Source organism: Cyprinus carpio, chromosome A6, assembly GCF_018340385.1.
Source record: "Cyprinus carpio isolate SPL01 chromosome A6, ASM1834038v1, whole genome shotgun sequence".
Lineage (NCBI taxonomy): Eukaryota > Metazoa > Chordata > Actinopteri > Cypriniformes > Cyprinidae > Cyprinus > Cyprinus carpio.
Genome location: NC_056577.1, coordinates 23,565,673 through 23,592,036, shown reverse-complemented (window position 1 = coordinate 23,592,036; position 26,364 = coordinate 23,565,673). Strand labels below are relative to the sequence as shown.

Here is a 26,364-nt window from a genome sequence, read left to right as displayed (position 1 = left end):
AGGAATACTAATTGAAAATCTGGAAACATGACATGACAGGCAGTTGTTCTGTCCTTTTGGGAGGGAAACCCATACACTCTCGCTCTCTCTCTCTCTCTCTCTCTCTGTAAAATTAAATATTTATATTTTTTATTTTTAAAAAAGCCTTACATTTACATAATACCTTTAAAAATATAAAAAGAAAAGTCATCAATTATTGAGGCCTGTTGGCACAATGTGTTTATGAATCGGCAATCTCTTGGGGATACTAATGCTAATCAGGACCCCAACAGTAAGTAAACATTTTCAAGACTGCAAGCTAAAACAAGTTTTTTGTTTGTTTGTTTGTTTTTTACCTCCCATTCTTAATTAAATGTGTAATGTTTATGGGAAAATTACTTCCATGTTCATGGATTTGGTTTTGCAGCGTGATGCTTCATTACTAAGCATAAACAAATTTTTTACTTATTTGTGTGGAGATGCTTGCGGGAGTCTTAACTGTTGGAAATGATGTGTCAAAATAGATTAATACCTATTATAAACAGTTCCCTGCAGTGTGACTTGTTAAACTACATCCAAAACTTTAAACAGTATTTATCAAAGTGCATTTTAATTACTGGTTATTTTTATGACCTCATATTATTATGTTTATATTAAACATGGAATAGTTGCTCATTTGGAAATTCATTTGTCACACTGCAGGATCATTGAAAAGAAGTAATGAAGGCAAAAAAAAAAAAAAAAAAAAAACTTTTATTAATTTGCCTTTGTCAGCTACCCATTGTGATTTTTGCATAATTCATTGATTTATGAGTTGTGCATTCATTTACAAACTACAGATAATGGCCAGGATCCCTACTTGTGTTTTCAATCACTTTTAATGCCAGAAGGAAGCCATTATGTAATTAAAGGTAAAATATAAAGAGCTTGCTAAAGTTTTTTGTTGTTGTTGTCAGTATTATGACAGAATAGCTTTATTGGATTCTCATAAATGTTATCAGTGGTGAGGAAACCGGACAAATTTGTGATAGCTTGTAAAAAAATTGCTTCTATTGTAAGTTCTTAAATATCTTCTGTGAAAAGTGACCGTATTCCACCGTATTCCAAAATTCCATATATTTTGGGGGAAAAAAATTGAATATTCTTTTAATCAATAATTTAAGGAAATTTTCCTTACTAACTACTGACAGTGCCACTGACTTACTTTAAAAGTTTAATGTATAGAAAAATGTCCCAATAATCTCCTTTATATGTCATCTGTGGGCACACACTGAATATTATTTTTTTCTCTTAGCTTTAATAGAAATGCAAATGTGTGGGCTGTTAGTTGCAGCTGTACATTGACTCTGAACATGAGGAGTGCTTAACAAAACACCATTATCATTCCACAAGCATATGAATGCACCTATTACAACTCAACAAGCCTTCAAAACTCTTCATAATTCAGTTCACTTCATTACACCGTAAACCATCCAATGATTATTGTGATCCAAGGTCAGTGTATAATTATTTTTATTAATTAGCTGTGCCACAGCTGTGTTTTCTGTTTTAACCCAGCTGACAGTTTGATTTCCACCTACGCATCCATTATCCATATCCAAGAGATATGTGTCTTTACTGATACAGGAATTAGAGACGAGATGCTGGTCTCTATATAGATGTCCCTGTTTTGAAAGTGTATTGATCACTATGGGAGCTTTTCATCACTCTTATGCACTCTCTGTGCTTCTTCATGTGACAAATGGGCCTGCTTATCACACAAGACATTTTCCCTTACGAATCAAATTTTCCATTATCTATCACCAGCCCTCATCATCCCCCACGCGAACGCTGATGCAGAGACAACCCTAGTCATGCAAATCATTGGTACATTGCAAAAATACTTGGTACATATACCCAGTTAGTTCCACTGCAGGTGAATGCTTTCTAATGAAAGTGGCATATAAGAAAGTATGTACACCACACTAAAGGAGACTCATGGGTATTAGAAGTGAACACAAAATACAGTTTTTAAGTGCCCCTGCAAAAATAGACCAATAGAGATGTGTAAATGAGGATTTAAGGAAAGTAATCTGCAAATCCAAGTATATAGTCCAGTGGAATAATTCATCCGATATTGTTCATTATACAGTACAACAATAAGCTATGGTCGTCTTTTTACTCTTTGTATTGCTTTTCTGTGAAGGAGGTGTTCCAGACCAGAGTGTGGAAGTGGAGCAGGTTGTTTTGTGATTTTTGCCTGTATTGAGGAGTTGTCTGTTTTTCTCACTTCACATTTACATTTATTAATTTAGCAGACACTTTTATCCAAAGTGGCTTGCAAATGAAAATAATAAAGCAGAAGCAATTAATTAGACGCAGACAATACAAGTTGTACTACCTAACCAAATTACCTACCAATACTGGTTAATTATATTGACCTAATTATATTGACCACAGTATCTGTTGTCTTGTTCACATTGCGAAAGCAGAATACACACAAAAAAAAAAAAAAAGCCAAAAACGTGCTACAGTGCTTTAATGACAGATAAAAATGGAGCATGATTGGAAAATTAGCAGACTGTAAAAGGATGTGTAATGAACATTAGTAGTGCTGACTTATTATTATTATTGTGTACATACTTGTACAGTATGTGGATAAGGGAAATACATCAGTATATTTGTCAAATTTGGTCAGAACCAGTTTGAATTACAAACCTGATTCCAAAAAAGTTGGGACACTGTACAAATTGTGAGTAAAAAATGAATGGAATAATTTACAAATCTCATTAACTTATATTTTATTCACAATAGAATATAGATAACATATCAAATGTTGAAAGTGAGACATTTTGAAATGTCATGCCAAATATTGGCTCATTTTGGATTTCATGAGAGCTACACACCCCAATAAAGTTGGGACAGGTAGCAATAAGAGGCCGGAAAAGTTAAATGGACATATAAGGAACAGCTGGAGGACCAATTTTCAACTTATTAGGTCAATTGGCAACATGATTGGGAATAAAAAGAGCCTCTCAGAGTGGCAGTGTCTCTCAGAAGTCAAGATGGGCAGAGGATCACCAATTCCCCCAATGCTGCAGCAAAAAATAGTGGAGCAATATCAGAAAGGAGTTTCTCAGAGAAAAATTGCAAAGAGTTTGAAGTTCTCATCATTTACAGTGCATGATATCATCCAAAGATTCAGAGAATCTGGAACAATCTCTGTGCGTAAGGGTCAAGGCCGGAAAACCATACTGGATACCTGTGATCTTCGGGCCCTTAGATGGCACTGCATCACATACAGGAATGCTACTGTAATGGAAATCACAACATGGGCTCAGGAATACTTCCAGAAAACATTATCGTTGAACACAATCCACCGTGCCATTCGCTGTTGCCGGCTAAAACTCTATAGGTCAAAAAAGAAGCCATATCTAAACATGATCCAGAAGCGCAGACGTTTTCTCTGGGCCAAGTCTCATTTAAAATGGACTGTGGCAAAGTGGAAAACTGTTCTGTGGTCAGACAAATCAAAATTTGAACTTCTTGTTGGAAAACGGGGACGCCATGTCATCCGGACAAAAGAGGACAAGGATAACCAAAGTTGTTATCAGCGCTCAGTTCAGAAGCCTGCATCTCTGATGGTATGGGGTTGCATGAGTGCTTGTGGCATGGGCAGCTTACACATCTGGAAAGGCACCATCAATGCTGAAAGGTATATCCAAGTTCTAGAACAACATATGCTCCCATCCAGACATCGTCTCTTTCAGGGAAGACCTTGCATTTTCCAACATGACAATGCCAGACCACATACTGCATCAATTACAACATCATGGCTGCATAGAAGAAGGATCCGGGTACTGAAATGGGCAGCCTGCAGTCCAGATCTTTCACCCATAGAAAACATTTGGCGCATCATAAAGAGGAAGATGCGACAAAGAAGACCTAAGACAGTTGAGCAACTAGAAGCCTGTATTAGACAAGAATGGGACAACATTCCTATTCCTAAACTTGAGCAACTTGTCTCCTCAGTCCCCACACGTTTGCAGACTGTTATAAAAAGAAGAGGGGATGCCACACAGTGGTAAACATGGCCTTGTCCCAACTTTTTTGAGATGTGTTGATGTCATGAAATTAAAAATCAACTTATTTTTCCCTTAAAATGATACATTTTCTCAGTTTAAACATTTGATATGTCATCTATGTTGTATTCTGAATAAAATATTGAAATTTGAAACTTCCACATCATTGCATTGTTTTTATTCACAATTTGTACAGTGTCTCAACTTTTTTGGAATCGGGTTTGTAGTTTTTAGTAATCTTGTTGTGTTTTTGACATTTTTTGATTCTTTCTTTAACACTTTTTATTTCAATTTTAATCATAGTTACTTTAGTTAAACTAATGAATATGAGAAATGTAAAATGTTATAAATATATATATATATATATATATATATATATACACACACACACACTAAGGGTGTAACGATTCACTTGTTTTATCTATGCATCGATTACAAACCCTGACGATGCATATGGATCGATCTTGAAACATGAGTTTTAAATCTTGAATCACGATTTCGGACAGTAATCGATTTAAAATGCTAAGATTAGAATGAATCGCGATTTCTATAGCAATTTGCTTTCAAAATATATACACATTAAATTACTACAAGCAGGAATTAATGGAGACCTTGAATAGTGTTTGTGCCTTGCATCTCTACTTCACATGCTCCACTAACTGCCTGTTACTGTCACAGGATTGCGCTCGCGCTCCGTTCGTCTCACTGACACATTTTTTGAGCAGTTGATGTGTGATCTCTCCTTAGGACTCGTGGCCAGTAATGCTAAAATTAAGTAGTTTTACTTTTCTGCAGTTTTTCAATTGCTTTCAGCATCTTACCGACAGCGTTTCCTGAGCAGTCGAAAGCTGCGTATTTATGGATGGAAGAGAAATGTAAGTGTCTAAAGCATACAAACAGTTCCATTGAATGATAAATGTGTTTTAACAATGTTGTTGAACCGAATGTACAAAGGAAACTGTTAAAATAACCACAGAATTAACAACAACCTTGAAATAAGAGCGCAAGGTTTATCTGATAAATTCATTGCTTTAGCAAACAGACATTGAAAGCATTTTCTTTCAGAATCATCATTCGCTGATGGAGAGGAAAAGTTAAATACTGTATCATTTTGTTTTATGAAAATGAGATAAAGAAGTTTTCGCACTGAAAGAGAAGTGATCTTGGCTCATAGACGTGCCAGGCTATATCTGCAGCTAAGCTGAATAAAAAGCAGAATAAACGATGTAGTGCTTATTGACATACCATTGATTAAAGTACAGAAACTATAAAGTATATTTTCTACCAATTGAAATAATTTTTTGTAGTATATAAAACAATCATAAAATTGCCATTAGGAAAAAAATATAGATTACAAGTAATTGATTATTGCCCAGCAGTATATTTGATTTCTAATAGCAAATTCAAAGTAATAGATAATTCCTTGTAAAATAATAATAATAATAATTATTATTATTATTATTATACAAACATAAAATTATTGTATTTGACATTTCTGTCACTTCTGAAATGATGGCTATGCCCCTGTTGTAACAAAATGTTAGCCTATGCATAATTCTTTTAAAGCTCCTTTTTTTTAAATCTTTACTTAAATTTTTACATATGCCATGTCATGCCATAGCATCATTAAACTAGCATCTAACAATGGTCAAAAGTGTTTTTCTTTTTTCTTTCTGTAACCTATGGTTCTCTAACCATGACGGCTACTGTTTATTTGCCCCTGACTAAGCATTTAAATAATTTAGGGTAAGCATTTAAATAATCCTGTGAATGCACTTAAAGAATGCAGAATCGAATCATTATCTAATTGAATCTAATTTAATTGTGAATCAAATCGAATTGAATCGTTCTAAATTTGCAAAAATCATTCTTGAATAGAATCATAACCCTGTGAATCGAATCAAATCACTGTCTACCCAAAGATTCACAGCCCTATTACACACACAATATGAGCTGACTGGTTGCAATAACTACTCAGCGATAAGAGACTCAAAACAAACTATTAAAACATTTTATTAAATAAAAATCAATCAATCAATTAAGAACAGAGAAATGTACTAGAGCTAAATAAACTATGTCAGGTTTGGTCTGTTAATCTTAACTGCCAATCAAGCAGTAAAGCAATCATGGTGTGCTGAACCAATAATCATCAGAAAAGAAACCTGTAATCCAGTAATCAGCATTGCAGCTACCAAAGAGGCATGTCTGACTATAACATATATTACCATTATCATGTAATCAAGAACAAAATTGTGTTATGCATTTACACCAACAATATCACAAAATTATTTATTTATCCTGATATTGTCCATAAAACCTAGGGTGTTTCCAGACTTTTATAGGGTATGTACTAGGGGTGCTCTGATCTGGATATTTGCAGCCGATACAGAGTACCGATTTCTTGTCATGGTGATCGGCCGATACCGATGCCGATTCTGATGCTTCAAGCTTTATATAACATGTAATAATGTTATATAAATTATCACAAAAATTATTCCTTATATAGTGAACATTTTAATATAACTTTAAAATGGGGTTTATGCATAACATTATGTATATCAGGATACTTAATATAAGACCAAAATAAATACAAACAAAATGGAGCAGTCTGATGCAACCCACAAGGTTTATTTAAACATTATCCAATAGTAAACTGTGGAGAACAAAATAAACATTCAATGTCCTAAAATTGAGAAGTCTGATGTAACATAAACATTGTCCAATACAAGTCTGAGCAGGACAAAATTAATACTAAAAAAAATAAATAAACTTTTAAAAGAGCTAATTGAAGTAGTTTTAGTTTAATTTAACATTGTCCAATGTTAGAGAGAGGACAAAATAAATAGTAACATTTAAACTTCTATCACGGTTATATCCACAGGCGCTGCCGATAATCTGCGGGTCGGTTAATAAAAAATGCATTCGGATTATTTGCGGGTGGGTCACAGGTGGATAAAATAAATCATAAATGATGCAAATATTAACTACATCAGGCAGACAATTTCATTTTTGTGTGTGTGTGTGTGTGTGTGTGCGTTCGCCTGATCGGGAAGTTGCAGAGACAGAAACAGTGACATTCCAGAAAAAGTTTGAAAGGAGTATAAAGCCTGTGTTAATGCTATTGAGTAGGCTAATACGGCAAAAAAGCAGCCCACAATCAGCGTATTATGTTACCGTTACCCCCTATAGCTCCAACGAGGTTTTGTTCCATCCTCCACGCTGCGCCAACTCACAAAAGACTATTTTTAGCCAAGCAGCGTGGAGAGCCGCCTCAGAAATGTGCTGTGGCTGGCTGGTATAAACACAAGCACTGACTAGACTGGTCGCGATCAGCTTCGGTTCCCGTGGAGCCATAACTCGCCACAGTCCTGTGAAGTGAGGCGCAGCCGCACAGATCAGCTCTAACGTGACTGAATCTGCTATTAAAAATGAACCATCTATTCATCATATCATCATACAAAGCATAAACGACATGAAACGGCATTTCCACCCCGGCGATGACATTTATGTCCCCACACATCATGTATGTCTTCACACGTTGCCGTCATCAAATTGCGATCAGTTTGTGAGATCGGCCAAGTGTAGTGAGTATCGATCAAGTCATAAAATGTGATTATCGGCCGATACCGATCTTCGGCCAATCGATCAGAGCATCCCTAGTGTGTATCTAATGCTTACTAACATCTCAGAAAAGAAGAAGAAAAAAAAAACACTTTAAATAATGTTCTGAAAGTGGCTAAACAAACTAGGTGAGTTTGGTGGAAAAGCACTGAACTGTGCTGAAGAAAGTAGGTCACTAATCTAGAACTGAACATGCAAAATACAGGATATGAAATAGAAGCATCTCTCTCAGGGCAGCAGAGCTCACTTTATCTCAGGCGTGGGATTAATATACACACCACTGTTATAGAGCAGCAAAGGATGCATACATTAAGAGATTTTCACACCTGGCTATTTCAGTACATTTCGGGCTGAGAAGGTCATGAGAAGTGTTCCCATGTGGTTCCTCTCGGCAGGCTTAGGTGCAGTTAGCTGTTTCAGCAAATTTGTACCAGAAACTTTTTGTTTCTGGTACAACTTTTTCCTACATGTTTAGTAGCAAAGTTGGCTAATTCTAAGAGTTAACCTGCAGTGTGACACAGTGACAACAATGTGATAAAAGAAAAGGAAACATTTAGCAAAAGCACCACAAGTGCTCAAACAACAGCAAAAGGGTAGTGAACATGATCAAATACCAAAAAGAAAACATCCCAGAGCTGTTGGTAAGTCCCAAAACTCTCAGTTTTACAAACGGAGTGTGAACGTTAAGACAGTATTCCCTTTGATCTCACCTTAAACTGTATCTGTTCAAAACCCAACATCGCTGTTGTACAGACAATGCAATCAAGACACAGTTTTGCTGTTTGGAAACAGGCTCGGTTACAGTAGCACATAAGATGTGGCTGAAGATCAAAGCAGATTCCAAGTCAACGCTGCAATTGTGCTCCTGCCATTTGATATGGAGATGCAAATTCTGCTCGAGTCTTATGAAGTAGCACAATAACGATGTAAGCAGTGACGTCATTGAGCACACAGACCTGCTCGTTTGTTTGTTATAATGAGGTAGCTTGAAGTTGAACTCGATATTCTTGCGCAGAACATTTTTAAATTAACTTGGCTGTTGATGTGAGCCATTCAGGCCCAAATGAGTTGCAAATTGGCGACCCTTAGAAAATTGATTGACCTTTCATTTTAGTTCATTTCTCGCTTGAAGTCATACAGAATATAGTCATCCATCAAATTTCCGTTTATATCCATCAAGTGTTTTCTGTTGTTTTGAATTACTGCTTTGATTTATGCTATTATAGTTGAATAAGTTAAGCTTTCATTTATGTGTAGACTATGTGGTTTATTTATATTTATATATTTATAGCTCACTGGAATACTTGACTCTGATCGGTTGATTGTGCCAATCTATGGTCTGATTTGTCCCTGGCATCCAATTTCCTGCAAAATACTACTGTAGTTTCATAGCTTTTTTTTCTCAAGTATTAAAATTATTTTAACTTGCCATTATTTTATGTTCATTTAATAATGTATTTGGTAAATTGCCATTTGATAAACATGGCCATAAAAAAATAAGATACCCTTCAAGATCACTCTGTCTGGGCTTATTTTGCAATATTGACCATTTTACTGTACTGTATTATTTTTTGTCATTCCAAGCCATTTTAAATCTTATTTACACAGGGAATTATACTAGACTGTCACATTTTTTGAAGGATGAAGAAACTCCATCTTGCTGCTCCTGTAATCCTTCTTTGATTGTTAAGACATTTTATTTTGAACTGCTTTTAAAGTTGTCAGACAGCAGTTTGCTTAGAAGTGTCCCCAAAGGATGTTTAGAACAGGGTCAACAGGAAAACAGAATTTTATCTCAAAGACACATAAACATTATATGTATTTTATCTTTCTGTATGTAAATTATGTATCCAGTTTTTCTCTTCTTTTAAATGTTTACACGTTTTAAAGATGATTTTACCCAGTTCTCACCATGAATAATAGCCTTAGATGCTGACATGACATAAAAAAAAAAAAACGAGCAGGGATCATAGAAAATGCTGTGGCTCCAAATGAAAGTCACTGTAATATTTTGAAGACATGGAACCTGTGTTTTCTGATTTTTACAACAGCAAACTATTCATGCATGTGCTGTTGTCTGGTTAACCTTGTGTGCCCCCAATTTCATTTCAGATTAAACACACACAATTTTTGTGGTCAATGCCATTCTCCTATTTAAATTCCTCCTAAGCAATGCAATGAGGAGGGGGATGAGGGCCTTTTGTATGTAATCTGCCACTGTAGTAAATCAGTTCATTATAGGAAACTATCAAAGAGCACAGGACATGATGATGGCAAAGTGAGATGCAGGACCAGAACATTCCTCTGTGGATGAAATTCCTGTTCTTTTTCACGGCATTCCAAATGTGATAGAAGCTAATTATGAATGTAATAATTACACCACAGATGGACGGCTAACAAGGTATTCAGGCCATTCTCTGACAGACCAGATAAATGTGTTGGGGAGCAGCTAAAAGTGAATGAAAATGTGACTACCAACTTAACTTTTAAGTGTAGCCTTTTCAGTTACATTTTCCAAGTTGCTTGACAAAATGTTTCATCACTTTTTAATGTCAACCTGCACGGTGCACGCAACTGTACAGCCGAATGACCCAAGGCAACCCTTACGAAAAAGAAGTTTATTCAAGTGTGCTATTAGTATACTACTTTTAAACTAAAAATAGGAAAGTATGCTTTTAGTTTACTTTTTATGTACTTCTCAGAAATGGGTTTTATGTACTCCTCAGAAATATACTTAAAATGACATTTAAGTATACTAGACTTATACTTACAAAAAGTCTAAATATATTTGAGCTATACTTGTGCTCCTAGAATCCGTGTTTTTATTGTTATATGGTAGAGGGCACTAGTACACATCTTCTGTAGAGAATTTCCAAGAAAACACAAGTGAAGAAGAAACAACAGATACTAACACATGTAAGACGATCATCTGACATGAAACAGCATCAAAACTGTAACGTTATGGAATTAATTGTCGACCGATGAAGAGGTAATAATTACAGTCAAGCTTTGGGGTGTGGATCGACTCCATCTATGTTTTGATTATCATTCTGAATCCAATTCATAGTCTTTTGTCAGCTTTTTGTTCAAAATGTTATTTCTTAATTTTTTTTTAAGCTTATCCACATTAAAGTGTTTAAAAAAGAATGCATGAAGCTAGAATTAAATGTTTTTGTTTACAAGCAGATACCCTGTTCTTTCTTTGGATGTTTTCTATGTTTAGATATTCATATAACAAAATATATACAAATTAAAACCTAAATAGGGACATAGTAGTATACTTAAAGTATGATGTAAAGTTCACTTAAAAAAACTTAACTTAAAACTTAAAACTAAGTTCACTTTTAGTATACAGTAATTGCAGTACAAACTACAAACATAGAGGTAAACTAGTTGTGTACTCAAAGTTTGCTATTGTTATACTTAAAGTATACTTAAAAGTATACTTTTATATACTAGAAAGTGGGCCAATTTAGTCCCAGGGAGTATTGAAACAGTACACTTACAAGTATAATACTAGAACACTGATATTTGTATACTTGCTACATAAAGTAAACTTAAAATATGCTTGAACTTTACTTAACTATACTTAATAAAATAAACTTGAAGTATACTACTTTTTGGTAGGGGACTTTTCAGACCCTCTCTCCTAAACGGTCCTCTTTCCCATATGTAGCCTTAAAAGTCTGATTCATTCAAGTAAATCATTCATTTAATGAACCAATCGACAAACCCCTGCACTGCTTTTTAGGTGTTTTTACAATAAAATACGTATGTTCATGTATTTTTTTTTTTTTTTTTTAAATCTAAGTTATATAAATTAAATATAGTTTAGTTTATTGTTGAAAGATATTTTTCCTTTAAGTGCTAGTACCTTGTGTAGTTAACTTCTTTGTATGTTTTGTCATTTTACTATATTAAGCAGTTAGTAGCTACCCTGACATAATTACAGGCTTTAGGTTGCATCATATATTATTATGGCAGCTTAATATATTGAGTTTTTATATATGTTTGACGGCTCAGTGATGATTTAATGGTCTGTTAATGATAAACCACCTCCAGAGAGTGTAGAGCTGTGTGTGTTCTTGTTGTGGTATTTGGATGTCATTCATAATATGATCTTTTTTAATTAAAGTGTGACTCTCTCACATAAGGTTAGTAGTGACCACTAAAATACAAACATTTCAACACACTTCTTGCATGAATAGAACACATTGACTAGCTTTATATAGACTAGATTAAAGTGCATTAGTCTGTTCTGTCAGGATGCATCATAAAGAGCAGGAATGTGATGTTAGGGCAAATGTGTTAACTCATTTATATGTGGCTTCAGGGTAGTTATGATTTTAACAGCATGGCACAGAGGTACGATACAGTTTGTGTATGTGAAATCTGCAGAGTGATCTTTAGCTATCTGAAAGATGAAGAAGATAGCAGGATGGAATGTTTAGATTGAGTTCACGGCTTTGCCTCTAGCTTGAAAAAGTAACCTATTTAGCTATTTCAGTAATGCTGGAAAACCCTGTAGTTCGCATCGATAAAATAACCCTGGGGTGTCCGTAATGAGGGCAGCATAACATGCCTCCTGCTTTGCCAGTGAACATATGCAGCCCTCTTTCAGGGGCTGAGGTTGACCCTGCAGACTTCTGCGGCATAATCATGAGTACTGCCAACATTTCTCCACAAGTCAGCGGCCCACTTATCTGTCACTTGGACTGGGTGGGCTAAGATGATCAGAGAAAACTGCCACTTTTCACGCCTGTCCACTAGAGACCATCATGGCCTCTATTTCTTTTTCAAGAGGGTGTGAAATGGAGGGTTTGAGGTTTGAAGTACCAGGCAAGTACCTGAGTTAGATGGTGAGTTTGAACACTGAGAGGGATGAAATGATGGAATGAAGAGAGGAGCGGAGGGACAAAGAGAGGGAGGAACGAAGAGGTGGAAAGGTGAGTGCTTGAGAAAGTGACGCGGAGAATGTGAATGAATGTGTGCAAGAGCGAGGAGAAGCTGAGGGGAGGTGAGATGGGAAGGAAATGGAATGAGAGGAGTATATATGGAGGGCAGAGGGAGGCGTGAAGAATGAATTGGAGTAAAAAGCACTGTAAGCGCTTTTTCGCTTCACTGGAAAGTACATGAATCTGAAAGGAGTTTTTTCCAGTAGGGAATTCCTAGTGAAACTGGCTTTCTTTTGGAGAGCTTTTCACAGCTACTTTGTGTCTGATCCAAGTCTTATGCAAAAAATATAGCTCACCCAAAAATGAACACCCCCCCCCCCCTTAAAATAATCACATTTTGTTGCTTTTCAGCCTGAAATGAAGACGTGCACAGTTTTTGTTTTATCCACTTTATTTCCTCTTCTGACATGTTGGTGTTATAGCTATCATATTCATATCATCTTGTTATATCTTTGATAAATACAGCTGAATAAAACAAAAAATGAGCCCATCTTCATTTCAGACTTCAAAGCAACAAAATGTGAATATTTACCCACTGTATTTTAAGAATATTCTGTACAAAAATCAATATAATGAAAGTGATTGAGGACTGGGGCTCTTAAGCTCAAAAAAAAAAAGACACAAAAAGCACCATAAAAGTGGTTATGCTGACTCATGTGCTATATTCAAAATCTTTTGAAGCCATACAATAGTTTTATGTGACAAAAAGCAAAAAAAAAAGGTTAAAAAGTAGTGATCTCTGATTCATGAACTAATTGTTCTTTTGAATGTGATCCTCTCAAATCAAGTATACAAAACTAATCTAAATGATTTATTCACAAATCAGACAGACAGATCCGACATTTGTCCTACAATTCAGTATGTTCCTCACATCTTATGACTAGTAGGACTTGTAATATAGCGCATGTATCATTTGGACCACTTTTATGGTTCTGGTATTGTGCTTTTGCAATCTTTTCAAAGCTTGAAAGGTTCCAATTCATTGTAAAGGTTTTATATGAGAGTAAGCAACGATAACAGTAGGCTACTTTCATTGTTGGGTGAACTATCGTTTTAAAACATGAACAGAGGAAAGCAGACTTGTTTCTGAAATTCAAAATGTTCACAAGGTCATCCTACTTTCTTTTAATTGGTTAAAAATCTAATATAGAACAGTTCACAGACAGTTCTTTAACTAGAGACTTTCACCGGGAAGTAAATTCTCAGAGTTTCAATGAGGACACAAACAGCAAGTTCCATTATTAGGCCATAGGGGATTCTAAGTATTAATAAGCATTGTCTCAAGAGGATGAAAAGTGTCTGTTTTTCTTCAAGAGGATAACATCTTTGAGGGACTCCACATGATATAAATTGGTTGTGGCAGTTATTTTCTGCACATAGAGACAAAAGGTACACTATTACACTAATCCAACACAGTTATTTTAAAACCAGGCTTAGTCAAACTAACAAGTGCAACGTAACACCTTCGCCAGCAAGAGCCATTGCACATTTTAATCCATACCTCTGTTGCTAACCCTTAAAAAAAGTAGTATACTTCAAGCTGATTTTATTAAGTATACTTAAGTAAAGTTCAAGTATATTTTTAAGTATACTTTATGAAGGAAGTATACAAATATCAGTGTTCTAGTAGTTTACTTGTAAGTGTACTGTTTCAATACTCCCTGGGACTAAATTGGCCCTTTTTCTAGTACATAAAAGTATACTTTTAAGTATACTTTAAGTATAACAGTAGAAAACTTTGAGTACACAACTAGTTTACATCTACTGTATGTTTGTAGTTTGTACTGCAATTATACTAAAAGTGAACTTATGGGTATACTGACAGTTTACTAATTAAATACTTTGTACACTTTGAAGTATAGTCTCAGTAATCTACTAGTTTAGTAGATTTATACTGCAAGTATACTCATAAGTTTTCTTTAAGTGAACTTTACATCATACTTTAGGTATGCTAGTATGTCCTTATTTAGGTTTTAATTTGTATATATTTTGTTATATGAATATCTAAACATACAAAACATCCAAAGAAAGGACAGGGCATCTGCTTGTAAACAAAAACATTTAATGCTAGCCTCATGCATTCTTTTTTTAAACACTTTAATGTGGGTAAGTTTAATAAAAAATAAAGAAATAACACTTTGAACAAAAAGCTGAAAAAATACTATGAATTGGATTCAGAATGATAATCAAAACATAGATGGAGTCGATCCACACCCCAAAGCTTGACTGTAATTATTACCTCTTCATCGGTCGACATTTAATTCCATAACGTTACAGTTTTGATGCTGTTTCATGTCAGATGATCATCTTACATGTGTTAGTATCTGTTGTTTCTTCTTCACTTGTGTTTTCTTGGAAATTCTGTACAGAAGATGTGTACTCATGCCCTCTGCCATATAACAATGAAAACATGGATTCTAGGAGCACAAGTATAGTTCAAATATACTTAGACTTTTTGTAAGTATAAGTCAAGTGTACATAAATGTCATTTTAAGTATATTTCTGAGAAGTATATAAAGCCCATTTCTGAGAAGTACATAAAAAGTAAACTAAAAGCATACTTTCCTATTTTTTTAGTTTAAAAGAAGTATACTAATAGCATACTTGAATAAACTTCTTTTTCATAAGGGAATGCTGTCAACATTGTGAGGAAATGTTATATTATATAATAATATTATATATAATTATATTATATTAGCACTGGTTTTCTGTGGTTTAAAGTTACCACTTTTTAGGTTTGTTGACTCTGTAATATAAATACGGTTCCTTAGAGCCCATGGTGTCCTCAGGAGATGTAGCACAGATCTGTAACTCAGTTGGAAACAGAACTTGACTAATCTAAAGAGTTTACTCAAGCCTCCTGAGAATACATTATTTCCTTAACTCATTTCTCGGGCACAGAAGTTGCTGAATAAATGAATAAAATTGTCTTTATGCTGTGTTTAATGGAATTAAACTAATTTACTTTGTAATACTAAGTTTGCAATGTTAAGATGAGCTAAATGTTAGTAATAGTTTCTATATTTCTATGACTGTTTTCAGAATAATATATGCCAAATGTGCTGGTAGGAAAAACAGACACATCTTGCATAACTGCATCTTTATGAACATAAAATAACTCATTGAAGCTGTGCTCACAATAACACTAGGAAACGTTTGTGTAATTGGTGGATAAAATGTATATTTAATTAAGTGGGAAACTGCAGTACAAAAGTACAGTTCCTTTCAGAGTTTGTGCTTTCAGAATGTAATCTTTATTCTTTCCTTTTGGTATCTAGAAGTGTATTCTTTTTCTTTTTTTTACATAGCTTGCCATCATAGTGGATAAATGCCAATCATGCTGGGTCTTTACTTTTTAGTTTGCTTTTAACTGAGATTATTCTGTTGAACCTCCTCTCTTTTTTTTAGATCTGCATAAAGATAATGTAATATCTCAGTACAAAATAGAACACTGTTTGTGAACTAGCATCAATCAACATTACATCGAAGTGCATGTACAAACCCGATTCCAAAAAAGTTGGGACATTGTACAAATTGTGAATAAAAACAGAATGCAATGATGTGGAAGTTTCAAATTTCAATATTTTATTCAGAATACAGCATAGATGACATATCAAATGTTTAAACTGAGAAATTGTATCATTTTAAGGGAAAAATAAGTTGATTTTAAATTTCATGGCATCAACACATCTCAAAAAACAGTCTGCAAACGTCTGGCGTCTGAGGAGACAAGTTGCTCAAGTTTAGGAAAAGGAATGTTGTCCCATTCTTGTCTAATACAGGCTTCTAGTTGCTCAACTGTCTTAGGTCTTCTTTGTCGCATCTTCCTCTTTATGATGCGCCAAATGTTTTCTATGGGTGAAAGATCTGGACTGGCAGGCTGGCCATTTCAGTACCTAGATCCTTCTTCTATGCAGCCATGATGTTGTAATTGATGCAGTATGTGGTCTGGCATTGTCATGTTGGAAAATGCGAGGTCTTCCCTGAAAGAGACGACGTCTGGATGGGAGCATATGTTGTTCTAGAACTTGGATATACCTTTCAGCATTGGTGCCTTTCCAGATGTGTAAGCTGCCCATGCCACACGCACTCATGCAACCCCATACCATCAGAGATGCAGGCTTCTGAACTGAGCGCTGATAACAACTTGGGTTGTCCTTGTCCTCTTTAGTCCGGATGACATGGTGCCCCAGTTTTCAAAAAAGAACTTCAAATTTTGATTTGTCTGACCACAGAACAGTTTTCCACTTTGCCACAGTCCATTTTAAATGAGCCTTGGCCCAGAGAAAATGCCTGCGCTTCTGGATCATGTTTAGATATGGCTTCTTTTTTGAACTATAGAGTTTTAGCCGGCAACAGCGAATGGCACGGTGGATTGTGTTCAACGATAATGTTTTCTGGAAGTATTCCTGAGCCCATGTTGTGATTTCCATTACAGTAGCATTCCTGTATGTGATGCAGTGCCGTCTAAGGGCCCGAAGATCACGGGCATCCAGTATGGTTTTCCGGCCTTGCCCTTACGCACAGAGATTGTTCTAGATTCTCTGAATCTTTGGATGATATTATGCACTGTAGATAATGAGAACTTCAAACTCTTTGCAATTTTTCTCTGAGAAAGTCCTTTCTGATATTGCGCCACTATTTTTCGCCACAGCATTGGGGAAATTGGTGATCCTCTGCCCATCTTGACTTCTGAGATACACTGCCACTCTGAAAGGCTCTTTTTATACCCAATCATGTTGCCAATTGACCTAATAAGTTGCAAATTGGTCGTCCAGCTGTTCCTTATATGTACATTTAACTTTTCCGGCCTCTTACTGCTACCTGTCCCAACTTTTTTGGAATGTGTTGCTCTCATGAAATCCAAAATGAGCCAATATTTGGCATGACATTTCAAAATGTCTCACTTTTTTAACATTTGATATGTTATCTATATTCTATTGTGAAGTTTATGAGATTTGTAAATTATTCCATTCCTTTTTTACTCACAATTTGTACAGTGTCCCAACTGTTTTGGAATCGGGTTTGTATAACATTGGCTTTTTATGGAATTTGTATTTGGAAATTGGAAGATGAAGTAATTGCCAAAACTTTTTGATTACAAAACACATATATAAACACTAATATGCAGTATTTTGCATAGTTTCCATTATAACTAAATGGATAAATACACAGTTGGATTCATTTTGAGCCTATTTTTTAATGGCTGTTAATGGAGAAAGATGCCTCTTGGGCACAGATGGTGTTTGTTTGACGACATTTGAATATACATTACAATTTCAGTACTTAGACTTTGCAGCAACACGCTCATTTCTTAATTAATGCAATTCAGTTAATAATTAAAGCAATTTTTGGTTTTGTTAGCATATATATACAGTGGTGTGAAAAATTGTTGGCCCCCTTCCAGATTTCTTATTTTTTTGCATGTTTGTCACGCTTTAATGTTTCAGATCATCAAACAAATTTAACACAAGTGAACACAACATGCAATTTTTAAATGAAGGTTTTTTATATTAAGGTAAAACAAAATCCAAAACTACATGGCCCTGTGTGAAAAAGTGTAAACCTAATAACTGGTTGGGCCACCCTTAGCAGCAACAACTGCAATCAAGCGTTTGCAATAACTTGCAGTGAGTCTGTTACAGTGCTGTGGAGGAATTTTGGTCAACTCATCTATGCAGAATTGTGGTAATTCAGCCACACTGGAGGGTTTTCGAGCATGAACCGCCTTTTTAATGTCATGCCACAGCATCTCAGTAGGATTCAGGTCAGGACTTTGACTAGGCCACTCCAAAGTCTTCGTTTTGTTTTTCTTCAGCCATTCAGAGGTGGACTTGCTGGTGTGTTTTGGATCATTGTCCTGCTGCAGAACCCAAGTTCGCTTCAGCTTGAGGTCACGAACAGATGGCCGGACATTCTCCTTAAGGATTTTTTGGTAAACAGCAGAATTCATGGTTCCATTTATCACAGCAAGTCTTCCAGGTCCTGAAACAGCAAAACAGCCCCAGACCATCACACTACCACCACCATATTTTACTGTTGGTATGATGTTCTTTTTCTGAAATTCGGTGTTACTTTTACGTCAGACATAATGGGACACACACCTTCCAAAAAGTTAAACTTTTGTCTCGTCAGTCCACAGAGTATTTTCCCAAAAGTCTTGGGGATCATCAAGATGTTTTCTGGCAAAACGTAGACGAGCCTTTATGTTCTTTTTGCTGAGCAGCGGTTTTCGTCTTGGAACCATTTTTTCCTAGTCTCTTTCTTATGGTGGAGTCATGAACACTGACCTTAACTGAGGCAAGTGAGGCCTGCAGTTCTTTGGATGTTGTTGTGGGGTCTTTTGTGACTCCTTGGATGAGTCGTCGCTGTGGTCTTGGGGTAATTTTGGTTGACCGGCCACTCCTGGGAAGGTTCTCCGCTGTTCCATGTTTTTGCCCTTTGTGAATAATGGCTCTTACTGTGGTTCGCTGGAGTTCCAAAGCCTTATAATTGCTTTACAAACTTTTCCAGACTGATAGATCTCAATTACTTTCTTTCTCATTTGTTTCTGAATTTCTTTGGATCTTGGCATGATGTCTAGGTTTTGAGGATATTTTGGTCTACTTCACTTTTTTGTCAGGCAGGTCCTATTTAAGAGATTTCTTGATCGTGAACAGGTGTGGCAGTAATCAGGCCTGGGTGTGGCTAGAGAAATTGAACTCAGGTGTGATAAACCACAGGGGGGGGGGGGGGGGACATTAAAGTGTGACAAACATGCAAAAAAATAAAAAATCACACCACTGTGTGTGTGTATATATATATATATATATATATATATATATATATATATATATATATATATATATATATATATATTTGTGTGTGTGTGTGTGTGTGTGTGTGCATGTGTGTGTGTGTGTGTGTGTGTGTGTGTGTGTGTGTGTGTGTGTAGATAAAATACATACAGAATGTATATACTATTAATTATATGAAGGATGGTGTAACAGACTAGTATATCATAATGAAAATTGGCACCAAACAATCAGTTTTTTTCTGTGCTCCCAAGCAGCACTTTGGACAGCCTCAGACCTGGACTCCCCATGGTGCTGCTCCCCTGTGGTCGTGTCATGGCAAAATGCCATATTCATTTAATTCTGCTCCATACCATCCCTCTGGGTGTGAACATTCCACAGCTTGCATAACTCTGCCTTGGCGTGTTTTATCATTCATTCAACAGGCCTTTATTTATATATTCTCTTTCTCAGATGATAAATGGCACAAGGAATTTAATTAGAGCTATGGGAGGAGAAGGGGCCTGATGAATCTCATACACAAATCAAAGGTGAAGGTGTGTGTGTGTTTGGGGGGGGGGTAATATGGGGGAGGAGGGATTTGTCATTACCACAAATGTTGTGATGTGCCTGTCAGGTGTAGTGGAATTAACTCACTCATTCTGATCTCAACAGCTGAGGGAGCCACTCTGCCCAGGGAAATCACTTATCTGTATGCAGGTCATTTGTGGACACGACAGGAACCAGAGCAAAAAGTGATTCCTTACTCACTGGGCCAGACAGTTTACTGTAATGAGTGATATTCCCACTAGTCCTTCAGAAATTATGTATGAAAATATTTCCACTCTGAAATACTTCCAGAGAATATTTTTGAATGAAGCTTGATGGAGATGGGAATACAGGTGCAACAAATGTCCCTTGAGGTTACAACACTTTATTGACAAAGCCAGGGTGGTTATGTATTTTGGATAACAGTTAAGAATACCTATGTTAACAATAATGAAACTGTGGTCATTTATGATAAAAAATTATTGGACCTTATGGGACTACACAAAAATGAAGCCCACTTAAAAGAAGAGTTCACACAAACATGAAAATGGAAGTTCAGCCATTATTTTCTTACCCTGATGCTATTCCAAACCTTGTATGCTGTTTTTGTTGTTCTATGAAACACAAAGTCATATAATAATAATAATAATAATAGCACACAGCAATAGTAAATCTATAGCAATAATACTGTAGCTGTTTAAGTGAAATGCAATTGTACAACAATGGTTAATATCCTTTGAATCAACCTCTACAACAAAGCCAGCAGCTAATGAATGTGTTGGCATACAACCACTGACATAAATGTGTCTGTCAGTACCTCTAAGGAAAGGGAAAATTGGTTGTTTCCTTTCTTATTCATTAAATTAGTCTTTCCGTTGCAGTGTACCATAAAGCAGGAACCTTGATTTTATATGCATTCTCCACACATTACCATTTCTACAGCAGTCCTGATGGATTATCCAAACAAAAACAAGTCTGATGGAATCAAACTATGGCAGACTGTTAATAACAAAATAATTTCAGTGGAAACCCACAAACTGCCAAACTTGCTGAGTAAATGTGTGACCTAATAAGGTAAGCGAGGGCTTGCCTTGCAATAAGGACATCCAGTGGGACACAAACAAACCTGTTGTCACATTCCACCATCCAGTTTGCAGTGGCATTCTGCATGTTTACACAAGTATATAAATCATAGTACAGTAACTTTGTTTTGTATTTGATATACTTTTATTGTGTGTGTCATGTTTACTAATGTTTTGGCGACGTAATTCCTCGTTTATCACACCAGTAAAGCTTCTTCAGTGAATCTCTCCCACATCGGCATCAGCTTTGTGATTTAGAGTGCACACTCAATACTGTAAAACATTTGGGTTTTTATTCAGTGTTTGATACTTGCCCACAGCTTTGAAGCAGCACTCCAAACCCTAATTAATATAACAGATTGTCTAGCCGCACAGACTGTGACAGTCTGAAACTCTCAAACAACAAGAAAATGTTGCACTCATTTCGTTGTATTGGGATCATTCATAATCTTTCTAGTCAAAAGAGCAAAGTTAATGCTTAATTTTACTTTGTGGTTCATAAAATGGCAACAGTTTGTCTTTCAGCATCTTTGAACCAACAGACTCTCCCTCTATTGTTTACCATCTGTGCAGTGTTTTTGTCCAGATGTAATAGAATCACCTCACATTAGTTCTGCTTATTCTGACGCTCAACACATTTTCACTTGGACGGCGATTGGACCTGAAGTGATGTTCTTTTCCGCCTACCTCTGAACTCCCTTTGGCTTCTAGAACAAAAGGTCACAATTATGGCCTGACGGCTCTCATGCCCACTGACTTGTGATAAATGAGACTAGTATTATTATGAAGAGACCAACCTTTGGGGAGAGATAGCAAAAGGTCAAATGACTGTCAGGCCAGTGTACTGTAGGTACGTGGGGTTGGAGGGTGACAAGCTCCATTAAATATGAAGTGGGACAATCAGTTTAAATTGGAGGAGGAGCCACTAAGACAAGTTTTCAAAGTTTTTGATGTCAAGGTCCCCTAAATATAATAATCCACCCCATTCATAAAATATAATGGAATATAGACTCATATTTTTACAATGAAATGCATTTTCATGAATATAACCTCATTTGCACTATGTGCGAAATAGTAACTATGTTAATTAAAGCACATGTTGTTTGCAAAATAAAATAATTGTCCTAAAGCCAAAACAGTTATTAAGTATGTATTAAGTTGGCAGTGTATCTTAGAGCAATGTTAGATTATATACCAGAAGAGAATCATTTTATTGCACTTTTCACAATAAATACTGTTCCAAAGCAGTTTTACACATAATAGTGCCTTACAGCCCCCTAGTGAACAAACTGAAGGCAACAAACGTGATGAGAAACTCTCTCGAAAAATACAGTAGAAATACAAACTCTTTTTTGTAAAGTATTGCATGTACAGAGAAATAATAATTGTCTTTCAATAGAATACAATAATAATCTCATTATTTTCTTTCAAAAAATTTGAATGAAATGTAACAAAAGAAATATTAAATATCAAAATATTAACATTATTGTGAATCTTTGTTTGTTTGTTTATTTATTTATTGGGTAACACTTTATTTTAAGGTGTCCTTGTTACACGTTACATGTACTTACTATTATAACAACAATTAATTATGCATAATTACATGCAAGTAACCCTAAACCTAATCCTAACCTTATAGTAAGTACACGTAGTTAATTATGTAACCATTTATATCAGCACATTTACCTTGCTCGTGGATCATTTACTGAGTTAGCGCAGGTCAAATTGATCAGTTCTGTGTGGAGGTTTGTGCAGACTTTAGTGGGGTCAGTGTACTTAAAGTCTGGCTGGTTGAAATGACTAGAGTAAATTAGATGGACGTTTATAGGGCTGGATTCAGACATCAAAGCTGGAATAGATAATGAGGCCATTAATCTTCCTACCTCAAATCACTCCAAAGACAGGTCTTTTTCACATACACATGCTGATGCATAGACACATATTTTGATTGGACTGCTCCCACAGAATAGTTCTAATTGTAGCAAATGTTTGAAATGGAAATTGATTCAGAGCTATTTATGCACCATTTGAGATGCAGGGACTCTTACACCTCAGAGACCCTGTCAAACTTCTGCATTCAAGTTCTGTCAGAAATTCTGCATTATGGTTATATTTACAGTACCAATATATGACCCAGGAAACATTTACACCTGAATAACATTCGGTGAGACTGCATATTAAATGCATATCCTCCATTAGGTGAACCCCATTATCAGCATTCGCTCTGACAGTAAAAACCAAAAAATAAATAAATGACCTCCAGGGATTTGTTCCCTCCCAGCATAAGATTCAATGTACCATAATTAATGTATTAATGGAATAATTTGATTTGAAAATTACCCCTTTTTGGAGGCTAATTCAGACTGTAATGGCAAAGAGCATTTATGAAACAGCTGTTGAGCTTTTAACAAACTCTGGCCTCGCTCGCTTTTTAATTGTTGTTGCTTCATCCCTTTCAGCTGTGTTAAAAGGATCTGTCCTCTAAATATCTCCTGCACATTAAATCAAGACCTTCTGCCCCCCAAAACACACAACTAAAAATACATGATATGAAATATGGCTGTTAACCATAATGTGATAAGCATTTTTCCTCACAGGTTGCATGGGTCAGATAGAATATTTAATCATGTATGCAAGTATCCATCTGCCTTTCGGGGCATCTGTACAACTGCTAGGATGACTTACAGTATAAAGCCAAAGAAATCCTTGAAAGTTTGCGGACCATGAGGTGTGATTATGTGTCTCTCCCCACATTCAAAGTTCTACTGTGCCAGAACTTCATAATCCTTGTTAAAGTATCTCAAAGCTGACGTTGACCTCCATCTAAACCACAGTGGGATCGGCGGCACTCCATCACTGAATAATGAATAATTCTGGCATTAATTTAAGGGCTGATTCTATAAATTGTGGCTGCTGCTGTACGGCTCTGTGGAAACTCATCAGAAATGTTTAGGAATAAATCACAGTGGAGTTGTGTTAAGAGTGCTAAAGAAGACCAAAGACCATTAAGGCCAGGATTTATTATAATGGGTCATATATTAAATATCAATAAACAATAATAGCGACACAGGTATTTATGGTTCAGAAGTGACTGCTATTGTAGCTACACCTTGTTGATACATGATTTTTTTACCCCCCACAGGAGTACCAGATTGACATCATTTTTGCGCAAACGTGGACAGACAGCCGGCTCAGATATAACAGCACTAAGAAAATTTTGACTTTGAACAGTAATATGGTTGGACTCATTTGGCTACCGGACACAATCTTCAGAAATTCCAAGAGTGCAGATTCACATTGGATTACTACACCAAATCAGCTCCTTAGAATATGGAACGATGGGAAAATACTTTACACTTTGAGGTAAGCCATTTTTAAAATAAACGTTATTTATGGTGTTGTTGGTTTTTTTTTTTTTTTACTATTTTACTTTTTTAACTAAAAACTTACCAATAAAGGGGGAAAATTTCTAAATATCTTTTATCAACATTGTTTGTGTGAAAAAAGAAATAAAAATCTGTTGCTTTCTCTAATTATGGCACTTGAGCACACAGAATGTGCACAATTATTTTCTTAGACACTTGAAATAAAAAGTCATGAAGCGTTTCCTTGACTCTGAAATATGAAACTGTTAATGTGAGCTGTTACATCAATTTTCAGTTTCTTTGCTGAAAATGTTTTGATTCACTACTTTTCCTCATTGCAAGATAAAAAGTCAAAATAGCTCAGATTTGTTGCTGAACACAAACTACTGTCAGTCTTGTTGATTCAAATAAGAATCTCTCCAACAAGACCACCAGAAGACAACAAGTAGATTTTTAAGACCCACAAGCTTTTGACAAAGTCATAACAACACTATATGAAAGGTACAATATAAAAACTATTTTCAGAACAGAATTAAATAATAAAGTAGACAGTGGGTCAGTGTCAGTAGTCTAATTTCAAGTTTTTTGCACTTTCTTGCAGCAGAGGGTAAAGTACTTGGTTAATTCTGTGTAATACTGAAATAATATTTTGTCAATTTTGTTTAATCTGTAGAAGCGGAATACATAAGATTATTTATAAAATATATAATTAAATATATCAATAGATATATTAAAATAAATTATTATTAATTATTATATATATATATCATTTTATGTATTGAAAATTATACTTTGTATGTCTAAAGAAAACTGTAAGGAGTAAAAGTACATACTGTTGTATTAAGCATATTTCACCTATGTATGTCTAAAAAAGACCATTGACCAGCCTGCAGCTGAAAATCAGAGAATAGAATGTTGACTTATTCCTCAGTTTGTAAAAAAAAAGAAAATAATGTGTTTAAAATAGTGCACTTGCAATGGAGACCCAACAGGCAAGATAGCTGGAGGGAAATGACAAGATGTTTGTGGTTGTTCTCTTAAACATATCACCAAATCTGTGTATAGTGACAAAAAGTAAAATGACATTGAATTCTGATGTAATATGTTTAGCTGGATGTTAACACGCATGTTAACACATAGAGCATGCAACAAAGAGTCTGTGATATGATTTTATCAGTCTATAATTAACCATTTCACTTGCTCATACATTTTTGACTAGATAGTTTGGCTTTTGAGTAAAATTTAGAAACAGCATCCTTTTAAACAGTTTCTCCGTACTTTTTATGCCCCTTTTTGTAAGTTCCAAAACCTCTGTTCCTAAATATGATTTCCAGTGCATTTAATCAGTTACCCAGACTGAGCAGATGTCACTTTTACATTTTTAGGCGCCTCTATTTCAGATTAGGTCATCTCTTTCAAAGTCCTTGATGAAATATCAGGAGCTGGGATTAATTTATGTCCACTGTCACAAATCTACGTCATTTTCCAGAAGTAAAACGCCCAAAAAAGTCAGCAGTCCCTGCAAAAGGCAAAAAGTATTCTCTGAGACAGCCAAACACAGTGTTCTGTTCTGATAAGTAATTTTTATAATATTTGATGGGTCTGGGATGGCAGTGTTTTGATCGTAACATTAAGAACCTTGGAAATGTGACCAAAGATCAGCAAATCCGCCTGTCCTCTGACTTAGAGCTCCACTGCCAGACAGCCTTTCTGCTCTGGTGTGACTCCAGTCTCTGTGATGTTGAGATGTGATGACACACATTCATATCCGAATATCCTAGTTTGGTTCAGTGCTTGGTATTTGTGACAGATCTGTTCAATAAGACTCTAGGCTAGGTTTGACCACAATTATGCCAGGAAGCTGCAAAAACTGCCTGTGATGTCATATATTATTTATCATTCCGCTGCAAATGGGGCTTGTGAACAAACAATTGGAAACCCTGCATTCCCAGCAGCAGAGTCCTCTGGTTAATCTTTTA

At 35.6% G+C, this 26,364-nt stretch overlaps 1 protein-coding gene across 1 annotated transcript in view; it reads left to right on the top strand.

The window, feature by feature from the left end:
- Positions 1 to 26,364, top strand: part of LOC109059978 (gamma-aminobutyric acid receptor subunit gamma-3) — a 112,557-nt gene that overhangs the window by 49,938 nt on the left and 36,255 nt on the right. Inside the window, 1 exon segment of the mRNA XM_042758513.1 lies at positions 24,163 to 24,383. Within this exon segment, the coding sequence (XP_042614447.1) occupies positions 24,163 to 24,383 (221 nt within the window).